The sequence below is a fragment of the Macaca fascicularis genome, chromosome 2 (assembly GCF_037993035.2).
Source record: "Macaca fascicularis isolate 582-1 chromosome 2, T2T-MFA8v1.1".
Lineage (NCBI taxonomy): Eukaryota > Metazoa > Chordata > Mammalia > Primates > Cercopithecidae > Macaca > Macaca fascicularis.
Genome location: NC_088376.1, coordinates 45,309,337 through 45,324,288, shown reverse-complemented (window position 1 = coordinate 45,324,288; position 14,952 = coordinate 45,309,337). Strand labels below are relative to the sequence as shown.

At 37.7% G+C, this 14,952-nt stretch overlaps 1 protein-coding gene across 8 annotated transcripts in view; it reads left to right on the top strand.

Moving 5' to 3' along the window:
- The window catches only part of ATR (ATR checkpoint kinase), a 120,796-nt gene that overhangs the window by 63,982 nt on the left and 41,862 nt on the right, over nucleotides 1-14,952 (top strand). For 7 of the 8 annotated variants that reach the window (XM_045386839.3, XM_065540059.2, XM_005545995.5 and 4 more), the window contains 6 exons: nucleotides 382-592; nucleotides 4,398-4,576; nucleotides 7,220-7,384; nucleotides 9,086-9,177; nucleotides 12,814-12,905; nucleotides 13,761-13,938. In XM_045386839.3, the coding sequence (XP_045242774.1) occupies nucleotides 382-592; nucleotides 4,398-4,576; nucleotides 7,220-7,384; nucleotides 9,086-9,177; nucleotides 12,814-12,905; nucleotides 13,761-13,938 (917 nt within the window). The remainder of the gene's footprint in view (nucleotides 1-381; nucleotides 593-4,397; nucleotides 4,577-7,219; nucleotides 7,385-9,085; nucleotides 9,178-12,813; nucleotides 12,906-13,760; nucleotides 13,939-14,952) is intronic. The other variant, XR_012430768.1, reaches the window with a different exon arrangement.

Genomic DNA, 14,952 nt, shown 5'->3' with positions numbered 1-14,952 from the left:
GTCTCCCTGTGTTGCCCAAGTTGGGGTGCAGTGGTGCTCTCGGCTCTCTGCAACCTCCACCTCCCAGGTTCAAGTGATTCTCCTGCCTCAGCCTTCTGAGTAGCTGGGATTACACACATGTGCCACCATGCCTGGCTAATTTTTTTGTATTTTTAGTATAGACAGAGTTTCACCATGTTGACCAGGCTGGTCTTGACCTCAGGCGATTGGTCTGTCTCAGCCTCCCAAAGTCATGGGATTACAGGTGTGAGCCAACATGCCTGGCCGACTGCGTTTTTTCTTTTGAAAATTTTTGCCTTAGAATGGTTAGCTTTATATGTCATATAATTGTTAAATGGTATTATATAGATATTATTATTAACTATAAAATGGTTCTCATAGGTTTATGCAGAAATTATGGCAGTTCTAAAGCATGACGATCAGCATACCATAAATACCCAAGACATTGCATCTGATCTGTGTCAACTCAGTACACAGACTGTGTTCTCCATGCTTGACCATCTCACCCAGTGGGCAAGGCACAAATTTCAGGCACTGAAAGCTGAGAAATGTCCACACAGTAAATCAAACAGAAATAAGGTAGACTCATTGGGTGAGTTATCACTTCTGTTTATTTTCTTTTTTTTTTTTAAACTATTCACCAATTAACTCTTCCCTTTATCAGTTCCATAATTTAAGCGCTAGCTTAAAAAATACCTTGTTTTGTCTTTGTTGTTGTTGTTATTGTTGTTGTTGTTTTGGAGACGGAGTTTCCCTCTTGTTGCCCAGGCTGGAGTGCAGTGGTGTGTGACCTTGGCTCACTGCAATCTCTGCCTCCTGGGTTCGAGCAATTCTGCTGCCTCAGCCTCCCAAGTAGCTGGGATTACAGGTGCCCACCACCATGCCCAGCTAATTTTTTTGTGTATTTTTAGTAGAGACAGGGTTTCGCCATATTGGCCAGACTGGTCTCGAACTCCTGACCTCAGGTGATCCATCTGCCTTGGCCTCCCAAAGTGCTGGGATTATACAGGCGTGAGCCACCGCACCCAGCCGTTTTGTGTATTTTTAAAATGGGTGATAGTGTGGCCTTTTCACTGAGAAGAAACAGTGAATTTATAGTCAAAAGACCTTTCTCTCTTCTTAGTTGGACAAGACACATACTTATTTTTTCTTTGTATAAAATGGGGTTAATATTTTTATTTATTAATTTTTTTTGAGATGGAGGCTTGCTCTGTTGCCCAGGCAGAAGTGCAGTGGCAGGATGTTGGCTCACTGCAACCTCCACCTCCTGGGTTCAAGCAATTCTCCTGCCTCAGCTTTGTGAGTAGCTGGGATTACAGGTGTGTGCCACCATGCCCGGCTAATTTTTGTATTTTTAGTAGACAGTGTTTCACCATATTGGCCAGGCTGGTCTCCAACTCCTGGCCTCAAGTGATCCACCCACCTCAGCCTCCCAAAGTGCTGAGATTACAGGCGTGAGCCACCACACCTGGCCAAAATGGGGTTAATATTATCTCCCTTAGGAGATTGTTTAGAGGAATAAATGAGATGATGAAATTATAAAGTGTGAAATAAATGAGATGATAATATTGTTATTAACCTAATCCTCCATGTTAACATATTATATGTTCCCTCAGTTTGTGTGTGTGTGTGTGTGTTTGTGTGTGTGTGTGTGTGTTTGTGTGTGTGTGTGTACTCTGGTCTTTGTCATTCTTCACTTGGAAAATATTCTTTGTAATCTTTTTCACATTTAAGTTTTACATTTCAAGGGAGATTTTATTTATTTCATGGCCTAAAGAGAAGCTATTTTTGTTTATTTTTCTTGTCTGTAGTAGTGTTTGGTATCTAGCCAGCTGTCCAGATATGCTTATATGCATTACTACACTACACCCTGCTATATCTTACCTTGCACTTTTTTTTCCTGTGATATTACAACTTTCACTAAGAAGAATCTTGATTTAAAAATGACACCTGCTAATTTGTTCCTATGGTATGAGCATTGATGAGAATTATATTCATCACACACTAATAGATATTCTTACTTTCTTTTTTTTCATTCTTGCAATAAGTGGATGGTTATAATCTGGCCTTATACCTCAGCTGTTCTCACGGACATCAAGTGTTTTTCCTGCAGGCTTTCAGGCTAATTGAAAAACTGACTATCTAACAATCCTTTAAGAGGCCTTCCCCTTCCATAATTCTCAATTTGTGAGCCTCTCCCTCTTGTTGTTCTGTTGAAGCAGATACATTCCTGTTATTAAGCAAAACAGTTTATCATTTTTCTAAAATTTTCTGGACTTGCCAATAATTACCTGCTTGGGGAATGTTTTTGTCTGGAATCTGGCTATTAATATATTTTCATATTTAACAATTAAATGTTTATTTTTAATGTTTTTTTTTTTTGAGACCAAGCCTCTCTCTTTTGCCCAGACTGGAGTGCAGTGGCGTGATCTTGGCTCACTGCAGCTTCCACCTTCTGGATTCAAGTGATTCTTATGCCTCATGCCCAGCTAATTTTTTGTACTTTTAGTAGAGACAGGGTTTCACCATGTTGGCCAGGCTGGTCTCTAACTCCTGGGCTCAAGCAGTCCATCTGCCTCGATCTCCCAAAGTGTTGGAATTACAGGCATGAGCCAGCACAACCGGCCTGTTTGGTTTTATTTCTGCATGTCAAAATGGTACTGTAAAACCAAACACTCTATTATCACCATTTTCAGTGACAGTAGCTTTTTTGTGTGTGTGTGTGAGACAGAGTCTTACTCTGTAGCCCAAGCTGGATAGAGTGCAGTGGCACGATCTTGGCTCACTGCAACCTGCACCTCCAAGTCTGAAGTGATTCTTGTGCCTCAGCCTCCCGAGTAGCTGGGACTACAGGCACACGCCATCATACTCAACTAACTTTTTGTATTTTAGTGGAGACAGGGTTTCACCACATTGCCCAGAGTGGTCTCAAGCTCCTGAGCTCAGGCAATGCTTCGGCCTCCCAAAGTGCTGGGATTACAGGTGTGAGCCACTGCGCCTGGCCAAAATTCTAGCTTTTAAGAATAACATTTGTAATGGTTGAAAAGTACAATACCTTTAACATTTCTTTAACATTTTTGTAGAGACCCCTATCTCTACAAAAAATACAAAAATTAGTTGGGTGTGGTTGGTATGTGCCTGTAGTCCCAGGTTACTCGCAAGGCTGAAGTGTGGGGATCGCTTGACCCTGTGAGGTTGAGGCTACGGTGAGACAAGATCACACCACTACACTCCAGCCTGGGCAGCAGAGCAAGACCCTGTCTCCAGAAAAAAAAAAAAAAAAAAATCATAATTTGAAATCCTCTGCAAATTTTGATGGAAATAAGGACCTTATTTTAAATATAATCTGTTTAGAATATACTACCTTAGGCCAGGCACAGTAGCTCACATCTGTAATCCTAGCACTTTGGGAGGCTGAGGCAGGAGGATCACTTGAGTTCAGGGGTTCAAGATCAACCTGTGCAACATAATGAGACCTCATCTTTGCAAAAAATACAAAACTTAGCCAGGCATGGTGGCACATGCCTGTGGTCCCAGGTACTCGGGAGGCTGAGGCAGGATCTGCTTAAGCCCAGGAGGTGAAGGCGGCAGTGAACTATGATCATGCCACTGCACTGCAGCCTACGTGACAAGAGTGAGATCAAAATAAATTTTTTAAAGTAAATAAATAAAAAATAAAATATACTACCTTAATTTAAATTTTGAAGAAATTGGTTTCTGTTTTCTCCATGCTGTTATGAATCATTAAAATTTAGAAGTTTTAAATAACAATTTATAAACTAGACTGTCCTCATTTAGAAGTTTTTAATTTTTGTCTTTTTGTACACTCTTGAAAAATTATCCTAAAGTACTTGTGGTTTTACTTTGAAGGCAATTTTACTTTCAATTTCTGTTTTAATTGGTGATACTGTACATTTGGCAACCAATAAAAAATAGGTGAAGAAAAAGAATTCTAAACTTTAAAAAAGGTTATTTCCATACTTCTGTACTTTCCCAACAAAATAGCTACATTTAATCATTTTTTATAGTCATCAAAAAATAACTAATCTAGTATCTTTTGTATCATTATATCTTTTCAAAACGTAATAATAGATTGATATTTAATCCTCACCAACAACATTGTAAGGAAGGCAAGACAGATACTAACGTTTTCCTTTTATAGGTAAAGAAATAGAGGCTCAATAAATTAAATGATTATCCAAAGAAAGGTAAGTTATAATGGCAGAGTTGGAGCAAGACTCTCTGAATAATTGTTCTGTTGTTAGTTACATTCTAAATATATCCTAATACATTCAGCTTAATTTGTTTAGTGAAATAAATTGAACTTACTTAACTGACACTTTTAAAGTTTTATCTTAAAAGTCTTTAATTACTCCACTTCTTTTTTTATGATCTAGTATCTACTGTGGATTATGAAGACTATCAGAGTGTAACTCGTTTTCTAGACCTCATACCCCAGGATACTCTGGCAGTAGCTTCCTTTCGCTCCAAAGCATACACACGAGCTGTAATGCACTTTGAATCATTTATTACAGAAAAGAAGCAAAATATTCAGGAACATCTTGGATTTTTACAGGTCTGAAGTTAATGTAGTGAATTTAATAATCAAAATTAATGTAGCCAGTCTTTTATGTTTGCGTTGTTCATTTTATTGAATGTTTTAGATGCTATGCTTCGAAGCTTATAGATTAATGGGGAGAGATAAACATCGATTTGGTATAATATTTTAAGTATGGTAACATACATGTACCCCGAGGAAGGACACATAACTCATCCATGTGGAATAGGGTGGGAGATGGAAGCGGATGAGCCAAGAGGTCAGGAATGGCTTCTTGGAGATGGTGTCTTAAAAAATGAGCAGTATAGGGAGGTAAGACATTATAAGCAGAGGCACCTCTGTGGAGTGTTTGAAAAAAGCATGGTATATGCCAAAGAGTAAAGTGTCGGTTTGGAATGGCAGAGGAAAGATCACAAATAATAGAGGACTTTTTAAGTTGCCCAAACTTCTTGGAGGGTGTGAACTAGGGAAGTGTTATGATCACAATGGGATTTTAGCTAAATGCCTGTGGCAGTTATGGAGGAGGAGTTTGGAAGGGCTACGATTCAAGGAATTACTCTTCTCCTTGTGAGAGTTGTGGTCCTGAATTTGGGAGTGAGTGAGTGGGGGGAAGTGTTGGTTATGTCAGGTATCAGGCATGAAAATGCTGGTGAAATAATGATTTAGGCAATGTTATGATTTTGTAGGGAAGAAAAGAAAGTAAGAGCAGGTGAGGCGAATACAGTGGAATTAAATAAGAGCTTAAGATTGGTGGGCTTTTCAAATCAAAAAGCCAAGTGTGATAAAAGAACTAGAAAATTAGTAACTTGCAGTCTTAAGATGAATATTAGCCCCGTCCTATCTTTGTGTTCCTCCTTGTCCAGCTTTAAGTCTATGGTTCATGGTTAAAATCACTCCCTTAGAGTGATGCTCAACTTCTTGTCTTTTTCCCACTGCGTTGTACTCCCTTTGTAAAACTCCAACCATATAAGCAGCTGGAGAAAAATTACACAGTGGGTGTTATAACTGGTTTCAGTTTAAGTTCATGATCTGAAACATCTTTAAAACTGCAGGACTCTAACATTACCTTCAGGCCTGCAGTGTTTCTCTAGTAAGGCTACTTTCCCACTTGTCAAGTTGACTATCTCTTACCTTCATTTTGTTTCCCTGCTTCCAGCTGACGATCTTGCTTCATCATTCATTCAGAAAAATCTGCAAATGCACAGCATCTGCACCATATTCTTTTTCTTCCCTTCTGTTATTTTGTTTATTTATTTATTTTGAGATGGGGTCTTGCTCTGTCACCTAGGCTGGAGTACAGTGGCACGATGTCAGCTCACTACAACCTCCACCTCCCAGGCTCAAAGGATCCTCCCACCTCAGCCTCCCAAGCAGCTGGGACCACAGGCCTGCCACCACACCTGGCTAATTTTTTATATTTTTAGTAGAGATGGGTTTTTCCGTGTTGCCTGGGCTGACCTCCTGACCTCAAATGATCTGCCTGCCTTGGCCTCTCAAAGTGCTGGGCTTACAGGCATGAGCCACTGTGCCTGGCTTCTTCTGTTATTTTTAAGGAAGGATTTCTTCCTCTCAAAATTCAGTCTTTCTACTTGTGTTCTCAATATCAAGATATAACTTCTTCATATATTCCTTTTTTCTCTAGTGTAATTAATTTCTCTTTGGGAACCAGAATATATAGAGCATATAGACATGTTCTGGTAAAGCCTTAACTTTTTAGAATTCCCTTGATCTTACCTTCTCCTTTAGATACATCCCATCTCTCTGTTTCCAGAACTTCATAACCAGTTTTTGAAAGAATTATCTAGTTTCCTTATACTACAGTCACTTCTTTGTTTCTTATTCACTCTTCCCATTTCGACAAGACTTCTCTTTTTCTTTTCTCTTGACACTATTATTGCTAAGAAAATTGGTGGCCACGTTACTAAATCCAGTAAATTTTTCCCAGCCCTCCTTTTCTTAACCTCAGTATCATTGACCATGCCGTTCTCATTAAGACATTTGCTTTTCTCCCATGGCTTCTGGGATATTTTATTCTCCAGTTTTCTTCCAAGTTTTCTTGCTTCTCCTGTTTCATTTGCCAGCTCTTCCTTGTTGATAAATGTAGAAACTCTAGTCTCTATCCTCAGCCTTCTTTTCTTCTTTATCCATTCCTAGATCATCCCATTCTTTCTCATGTTGTGAGAGAATGTCTTTGTGCTAATTGATTCCTAAATTTTTATCTTTAGCTTGAATATCTCCTTTGAGCCCAGATTGCTGTCTTGGTTTTCTTGAAGGCATCTCAATAACAATATATTAAAATGGTTATTTAAATTTTTAAAAATTTAAAAATTCAATAAAACTCTTATAAACTGTACTCAATAGAATATGTTATCATTTGGATCTGGACAGTTTTAGGATCCTGAGGTTCTTTATAACCCTTATGATCAATAACAGATATTGATAGATTTGTATTTAAGAGGAATAAGAACGTTGAGGGAATAGAATGTCTAGAAATAAGTTTGTAATTTTACTCTGACTCTGCCATGAAACAAGTGCTTACTATTACTTTGAGGAAAAATTTCTTAAAAAATTGCTCTTTCAATATAAACAGGTGGTTTTATAGTTTTATTTCCAGTTCTATTTTTTTCTTGTTTTTGATTGTTTTTTAATCATTGAACAAAGAAATTGTATGCTGCTATGCATGAACCTGATGGAGTGGCCGGAGTCAGCGCAATTAGAAAGGCAGAACCATCTCTAAAAGAACAGATCCTTGAACATGAAAGCCTTGGTTTGCTGAGGGATGCCACTGCTTGTTATGATAGGGCTATTCAGCTAGAACCAGACCAGGTAAGATAATAATTAAAAGGCAGCTGTAATGAAAATAGCCCTGAATAGGAACTCTGGAAACCTTAGTTCTTTTTGTTTTTTGTTTTTTGAGACAGAGTCTCACTGTGTCGGCCAGGTTGGAGTGCAGTGGCACGATCTTGGCTCACTGCAGCCTCTGTCTCCTGGGCTCAAGCAATTCTGTCTCAGCCTCCCGAGTAGCTGGAATTACAGGCGTGTGCCACCATACCACATCCAGCCGAAACCTTAGTTTTAATACTGTTTCTATCAGTGTCCCAGAGTGTCTGGAAAACTCTCTAAGCTTGAGTTTCCTAACAGATAAAATTAGAGACTTTACTAGATGATTTTAAAGATCCCTTCCAGGCCGGGTGCGGTGGCTCGTAATCCCAGAACTTTGGCCTGTAATCCCAGAACTTTGGGAGACCAAGATGGGTGGATTGCCTGAGATCAGGAGTTCGAGACTAGCCTGGCCAACATAATGAAACTCCATCTCTACTAAAAATACAAAAAAATTACCTGGGCATGGGGGCGGGCACCTGTAATCCCAGCCACTTGGGAGGCTGAGGCAGGAAAAACACTTGACCCCAGGAGTTGGAGGTTGCAGTGAGCCGAGATCGTGCCATTGCACTCCAGCCTGGGCAACAAGAGTGAAACTCCATCTCAAAAAAAAAAAAAATCCCTTCCAATACTATATTTGTATGACTTTAGAAATTCCCTAAATGAATGAGATTTATTATGGAGTATATCTGTATTAAAATGTTCATTTAATAACTCTAAAATGTATATATTTTTAGTTTGCTATTAAAAGTGTAAGCCATGGATCAATTTGTAGAAGTAGGGATTCTCCATAGCCTGAGAAAGATTTTCATATTTTATACATCTACCCCCATCCTACTCACCCACCTGCACATCTCTAAAATGGTCCTGTAGAATCACTGAGTTACAGTTAGTAATGGGAATAAGTTGTGTGTCTATTGGGATGGGAAAGGGGTTTAGAATCATTAATTTATAATCTTGCCTTAGATTCTTTCTAATTTTGGGATGATGCCTTCTGTCATATTTGACATGTTTCTCAGAAGTACGATATATAAGTTCTTTATTTTTCACAATCTTATTTTCGTTTTAAAGGATAGTACGTAATCCTCTTTAACTTTTTAGTTGCTAAAGCCTGAAATCCATATTGAAAACATCAGGACCTTTGAGCTTGAATGTTTATGTGAGAAATATGACAATCTTTAAACAGAATATCAAAGATATTAGATATTTTTAATATTTGATCTGAACCAAAAAGTAGTCCAAATCTGGAAAAATATAATAACTTCAATCTGAGATTTTCTAGGTTGTCTACATTTATTTATGTTACTTTAAATGTGTTAGGACTGTGATGGGGGTCCTGCATGTAAGTAAGAAAGTCAATTGTCAAATTAAGAAAGGTGTAGCTGGGCATGGTGGCTCGTGCCTATAATCCTAGCACTTTGGGAGGCTGAGGCAGGAGGATCTCTTGAGCCCAGGAGTTTGAGACCAGCCTGGGCAACATGGTGAGACCCTGTCTCTACAAAATATTAAAATAATAATAATAATAAAAAATAAAATAAGGGCAATAAAGTAAATAGTAATTTTTAAAGAGTATCAGTTAAGCTGTTTTTGGTCCCCAAACTATTATTGAAGTGATAATTGCTATTTTAAATATTTTTAAATTTCTAGATCATTCATTATCATGGTGTAGTAAAGTCCATGTTAGGTCTTGGTCAGCTGTCTACTGTTATCACTCAGGTGAATGGAGTGCATGCTAACAGGTAATATTTTATAAAATAATGATTTTCTTTTGTTATTTTATCTGAATGGGAAATTTTTAATTAGTGAATTGTGTAATTTAATGTTTAGTAGAGTAATAAATGTTTTATGTGTTTTCATGGTATTGGAGATAAGCACCAAAATTTTTTTTTCCTCAAATTTTTCATAGTCAATCTACCACTTAACAGCTTCTGTCTAAAGAGCCATCCTTGAATTAGATTTGCTTTAACACAAGGAACTTCTAGAACCCACCGGCTATTGGTGAGGCTCATATGGGACTTCCTGGGCCTCAAAGGGCGTCTATGCTCTGCTTACAGTATCAGTACCAGTTGTTTTCCATGCTAGAGGTGGGGGAGCGAACTTTGTGACTGATTGATGGAATACCACTATAGACTATGTGCACTGATTTTACCCTAAATGATTGATGAATGTGAAAGCAGCCTTCCTTTCCTAAAGATGGTGGGTTTATTATTGAAAATCAAATTATACCAAAAATAATACATATGTGTGGCAAAAAATTAAGGCTGAGTAGTTCTTCCAGTTTGGAAATTAAATGTGGAGATTAGCACTGCTCTTGCCGCTGCTTTGCTGTGAGAGCTGAAAGCTGTATTCCTTGATTTATTCATCAGACTCTAAATGGCTCTTCTGGGCAGTAAAATCTAGTCAAAAGGGAATGGGATCTCACTTAACCAAAGAATATACAGGCCACTGTTTTTGGACTACTCTGAAGCCACCTTTTTCTTTTTTTTCAACTTTTATTTTAGATTCTGAGGGTACATGTGCAAGTTAGTAACAAGAGCATATTATGTGATACTGAGGTTTAGGATACAATTGAACCCGTCACCCAGGTAGTGAGCATAGTACCCAAAAGATAGTTTTTCAACTCTTGCCTCCCTCCCTCCCCCACCCCTTGTAGTCCCCAGTGTCTGTTGTTCTCATTTTTGTGTCCATGTGTACCCAATGTTTAGCTCCCATTTTATTCTTTTCTATAGCTGCATAGTATTCCATTATGTATATGTGCCACATTTTCTTTATCTAGTCCACCATTAATGGGCACTTAGGTTGATTTCATGTCGTTGCTATTGTGAATAGTGCTGCAATGAACATACGAGTGTATGTATCTTTTTGGTAGAATGAATTATTTTCCTTTGGGAATATACCCAGTAATGGGATTGCTGTGTGTTCTATTTTCAGTTCTTTGGGAAATCTCTAAACTGCTTTCCACAGTGGCTGAACTAATTTATATTCCCACCAACAGTGTGTAAGCATTCCCTTTTCTCTGCAGCCCCTTCTACATCTGTTATTTTTAAACTTTTTAATAATAGCCATGCTGCGCTGGGTGCGGTGGCTCATGCCTTTAATCCCAGCACTTTGGGAGGCCAAGGCAGATGTATCATTTGAGGCCAGTAGTTCGAGACCAGCCTGGCCAACATGGTGAAACCCCATCTCTACTAAAATAATACAAATATAAGCTGGGCGTGATGGTGCACATCTATAATCCCAGCTACTTGGGAGGCTGAGGCAGGAGAATTGCTTGAACCTGGGAGATGGAGGTTGCAGTGAGCCGAGAGTGCACCACTGCACTCCAGCCTGGGCAACAGAGGGAGACTCTGTCTCAAAATAATAATAGTAGCCATTCTGATTAGTGTGAGATGGTATCTCATTGTGGCTTTGATTTGCATTTCTCAACTAATTGTGATGATGAGCGTGTTTTCATATGCTTGTTGGCTGCTTGTATGTCTTCTTTTGAGAAGTGTCTGCTCATGTCCTTTGCCTACTTTTTAATGGGGTTGTTTTTTGCTTGTTGATTTATTTAAGCTTTTTATAGATTCTGAAGCCAGCCTTTTCTAAGTACTGTTTGTATAGGTTCCAAAACTGTGATTCATAAAGACTATCATTCTACAATGTCTAAGGGCAGAGAAGTTCACTGTTGGTCAGATGGTATCACAGTAGTGGAATTTATGAAATCACAAGAGAAGTTTTGCAGAAGTAGAGAAGGAATGCTTATATGTTTAGATGTGTTTTTCTTGATTAGTTGAGAGACTTTATGAATAGATAGATTACAGAGATTTGGGGAAGAGTCATGGCTCAAATTGGGGTGTCAAATTTCTTTTTGACGTAGACTACACATTCAGACTCCTCTTTTCTTCTCTTTGGGTCTAGGATACATAGAGCCTCCTGATTTGGGTTGGGAAAAAGGCATGCATCAATATTCAATGAAGGGGTGCTGTGTCATGGTGAAGCAAATGATTATGGATGGGGCATGTTTTTCTTGGAGTAATTTCTATTTGCATTAAGCAAATACTTTTCCTAAAATATTGACTGTGCTTACCCTATTTATCATTCTTTTTAATGTACCCATTTATGTGGATACATTGTCACAGCCTGATCCTGATTGCCATTGGTACTTTTTGCTATAAGGCTTCTTGTGACACATCCCCTCTGTGATCTGTTATCCCATAGATAATCTGTTATCCCACATTTGGATAACAAATACTGCCTGATTCTACTGAGATTTTTATCCTGAAAGTTTTATATTTTGGTGTCTGTGATGGTAAGCTTGTAGAGTCGTTGAAAATTGGACTTTTGAAAATTACATTTCAGTTGTATTTCTTTAGCCTTATTCTAAACTGTTCTTGGTGGTGGTCATAAATTTAGAAATTGGAACATACTCTAGCTGCTATTTTTAAAATTTTTAAAAATGAAACTTGTTAGATCACTTGTTATCTTTTCTTTATGTGTTTTTACTGTAATAAAAAGAGCAAGGAAAACTTTCAAGGATATTGATTCCAGCCTCTCTGTTACTTTATTTATAATATGGATATATAGGTGCTGTATGCAGTGTTATTAGATTATTAAATGGAAAATTGTGCCTAGCCTAGGATCTAAACATATGGCAGAAATTCAGACAGTATGATTAATAAAAAAGAAACATGAGGAAAGCCTAGCTGTTTCTGTGTAGTCATAATCTCAAATATCACTGGTCATCCTAATGTCACCTAAATAGAATGCTTAGAACAAAATAATTAGCCTATATCATACTGGTTTTGCAAACTCAAATTTTAAACTAACTGAAAGTAGTTTAAAAATAGGTATATATTTTAGGTAGCTAGTTTTATATACTTTGTTATGCCATTGACAAATCATTGTAACTTTCTTTTGCTCTTGGTATTGTTCTAGATGCCTCCCAACTGTCCCTAAGTTATACCACTGGCCCCCCCTGTATTTTTGTCTTAAATTTAATTCAGCATTCTAAGTTATTAGAACTGCTTATCTCTGAATTTATGTGTGTTCCGTTGGCTGTTTTTCTTCTTTGCTCTTTGTTCAAATTAAGCATGCAGCTATTTTTACAATGGGCTTAGTTATTATTCAGGAATTAACTCTGCTCTTATATATGGCACACTTTAATTTGTTGAAGAATGGTGTATCAGAAGTAATTAGTGAAAAAATATTTTTGAAGGATGGAAAGATTAAAATTTTCTGGGTAGTTTCTGGATAGAGATAATTATTTTGTTTCTAAGAACAAAATATAATGCAAATTCAATAAATATAATAAATAGAGATGTAAACCAATGAAAAATCTCTGAATGTCACTTTAAATAAATTAAAGTTTAGTTGATATGGGTTTCTTTTAATAGGTCCGAGTGGACAGATGAATTAAACACTTACAGAGTGGAAGCAGCTTGGAAATTGTCACAGTGGGATTTGGTGGAAAACTATTTGGCAGCAGGTAAAATTACTTCTTAAAATATAAGCAGTTTTAGGCTGGGTGCGGAGGCTCACACCTGTAATCCCAGCACTTTGGGCGGCTGAGGCGGGTGGATCACGAGGTCAGGAGATCGAGACCATCCTGGCTAACACAGTGAAACCCCGTATCTACTAAAAATACAAAAAGTTAGGGGGACGTGGTGGCACACGCCTGTAATCCCAGCAACTCAGGAGGCTAAGGCAGGAGAATCGCTTGAACCTGGGAGGTGGAGGTTGCAGTGAGCTGAGATCGCGCCACTGCACTCCAGCCTGGGTGACAGAGTGAGACTCTGTCTCAAAGGAAAAAAAAAAGCTGTTTTAATATGACAAAAATATTCAGACTTAATTAACTTAGCAACATTCATACTTAATCTCTTAGCCTGTTTTATGATTGCCTTGTTTAGTTGTTTAAAGTAGAATGAAACCAGGCTGGGCATGGTGGCTCACACCTGTAATCTCAGTGTTTTGGAAGGCTAAGATGGGAGGATTGCTTGAAGCCAGGAGCTCAAGACCAGCCTGGGCAAAATAGTGAGACTATCTCTGCAAAAATGCTTTTTTAAAAACTTAGCTGGGCATGGTGGGTCATGCCTGTTCACCTACTCCGGAGACTGAGGTGGGAGGATCATTGGAGCCCAGAAATTCAAGGCTGCAGTGAGCTATAATCATGCCATAGCCCTCTAGCCTGGACCACAGAGCGAGACTCTGTCTAAAAAACAAACAAAAAAAAGGAATGAAGCCCCCTGTTTGATATTTCAGCTGACCATTTTATCTAATGAAATAAAGCTGAGTTTTGGACCCAGCTACCATGACATTTCTTGACTCTTCATTTGTTTTTCAGATGGAAAATCTACAACATGGAGTGTCAGACTGGGACAGCTATTATTATCAGCCAAAAAAAGAGATATCACAGCTTTTTATGACACATTGAAGCTAGTGAGAGCAGAACAAATTGTACCTCTTTCAGCTGCAAGCTTTGAAAGAGGCTCTTACCAACGAGGATATGAATATATTGTGAGGTATTTTGGGGTTTCCATTTTTATATTCCTGGCCTATAAATGTCACCTGACAGGATTGGAATTTTTTGATGAGTAAATAATTGAGAGAGTGTTTGGTATCATGCAAAGCTACACCAGATAGCTCTTTCATTCTTCTTACCTCACAATTACCCTACAGTTAAAAAAATTCTAACATACATCCTTTTAAGGAAAGGCAACTATGAGACTAATGGAACACACAATAAAAATAACTTATGTTTGTCCTCTTGTAATGTCGTAGTTTGCTTTCTATATAACCCGTTATAACACAGACATCTATAGCACCTGGCACATTGGTGCTTGGTATTTATTCATTGTTTCCCTTTCCTTTTCATTTAGAAATGTATTTGATATTTCCCCCAAAAATATAGGTATCACATTACTAGAAAGAAGATTAACTTTTAGAGGTGAGGAAGAAACTGTTGGAAAACATTTTAGGTCTGTGAATTCTACCTGAGGAAAAATGATAAACTAAATACTGTAATTAAAGTATAATAAATTTATCACATAGCACATTTTTTTAAATTAGAAGAATTCGCTATATTTAGTATCAACCCGTTTGGTGATATCTTAAGGAAACTAGAGATTGGACCACTGAGTTTAATTCTGTTCTGTAGCTACTCAGCTATATCCTTGTGCCTTGAACACTGAATCATAGACACTGACTGTCATACAAGGGGGAAAAGGCTAGAGTGAATGTATCACAGTTTCCATCACTCTTAGGAAAAAAACTACATTAATTTCACAATTTTTTACTATCATCTGCTATGCCAGGCCCTCTTATAGTAGCACCAGCAATATATGCAAATACCTCATGTTGATTTATACTGGATCCGTGTTTTCTTTTATCTTCATTGAGGTGGTAAGTTTTGGTTTTCATACATTTGAATTTAGTTTTATCCATCATTCTCCAATTTAATTAGGAATTTGGGATTCACTGCAAATCCCTAAATATTTATTTTAAAAATTTTAATGTAATTAATTTTATTTAATTTA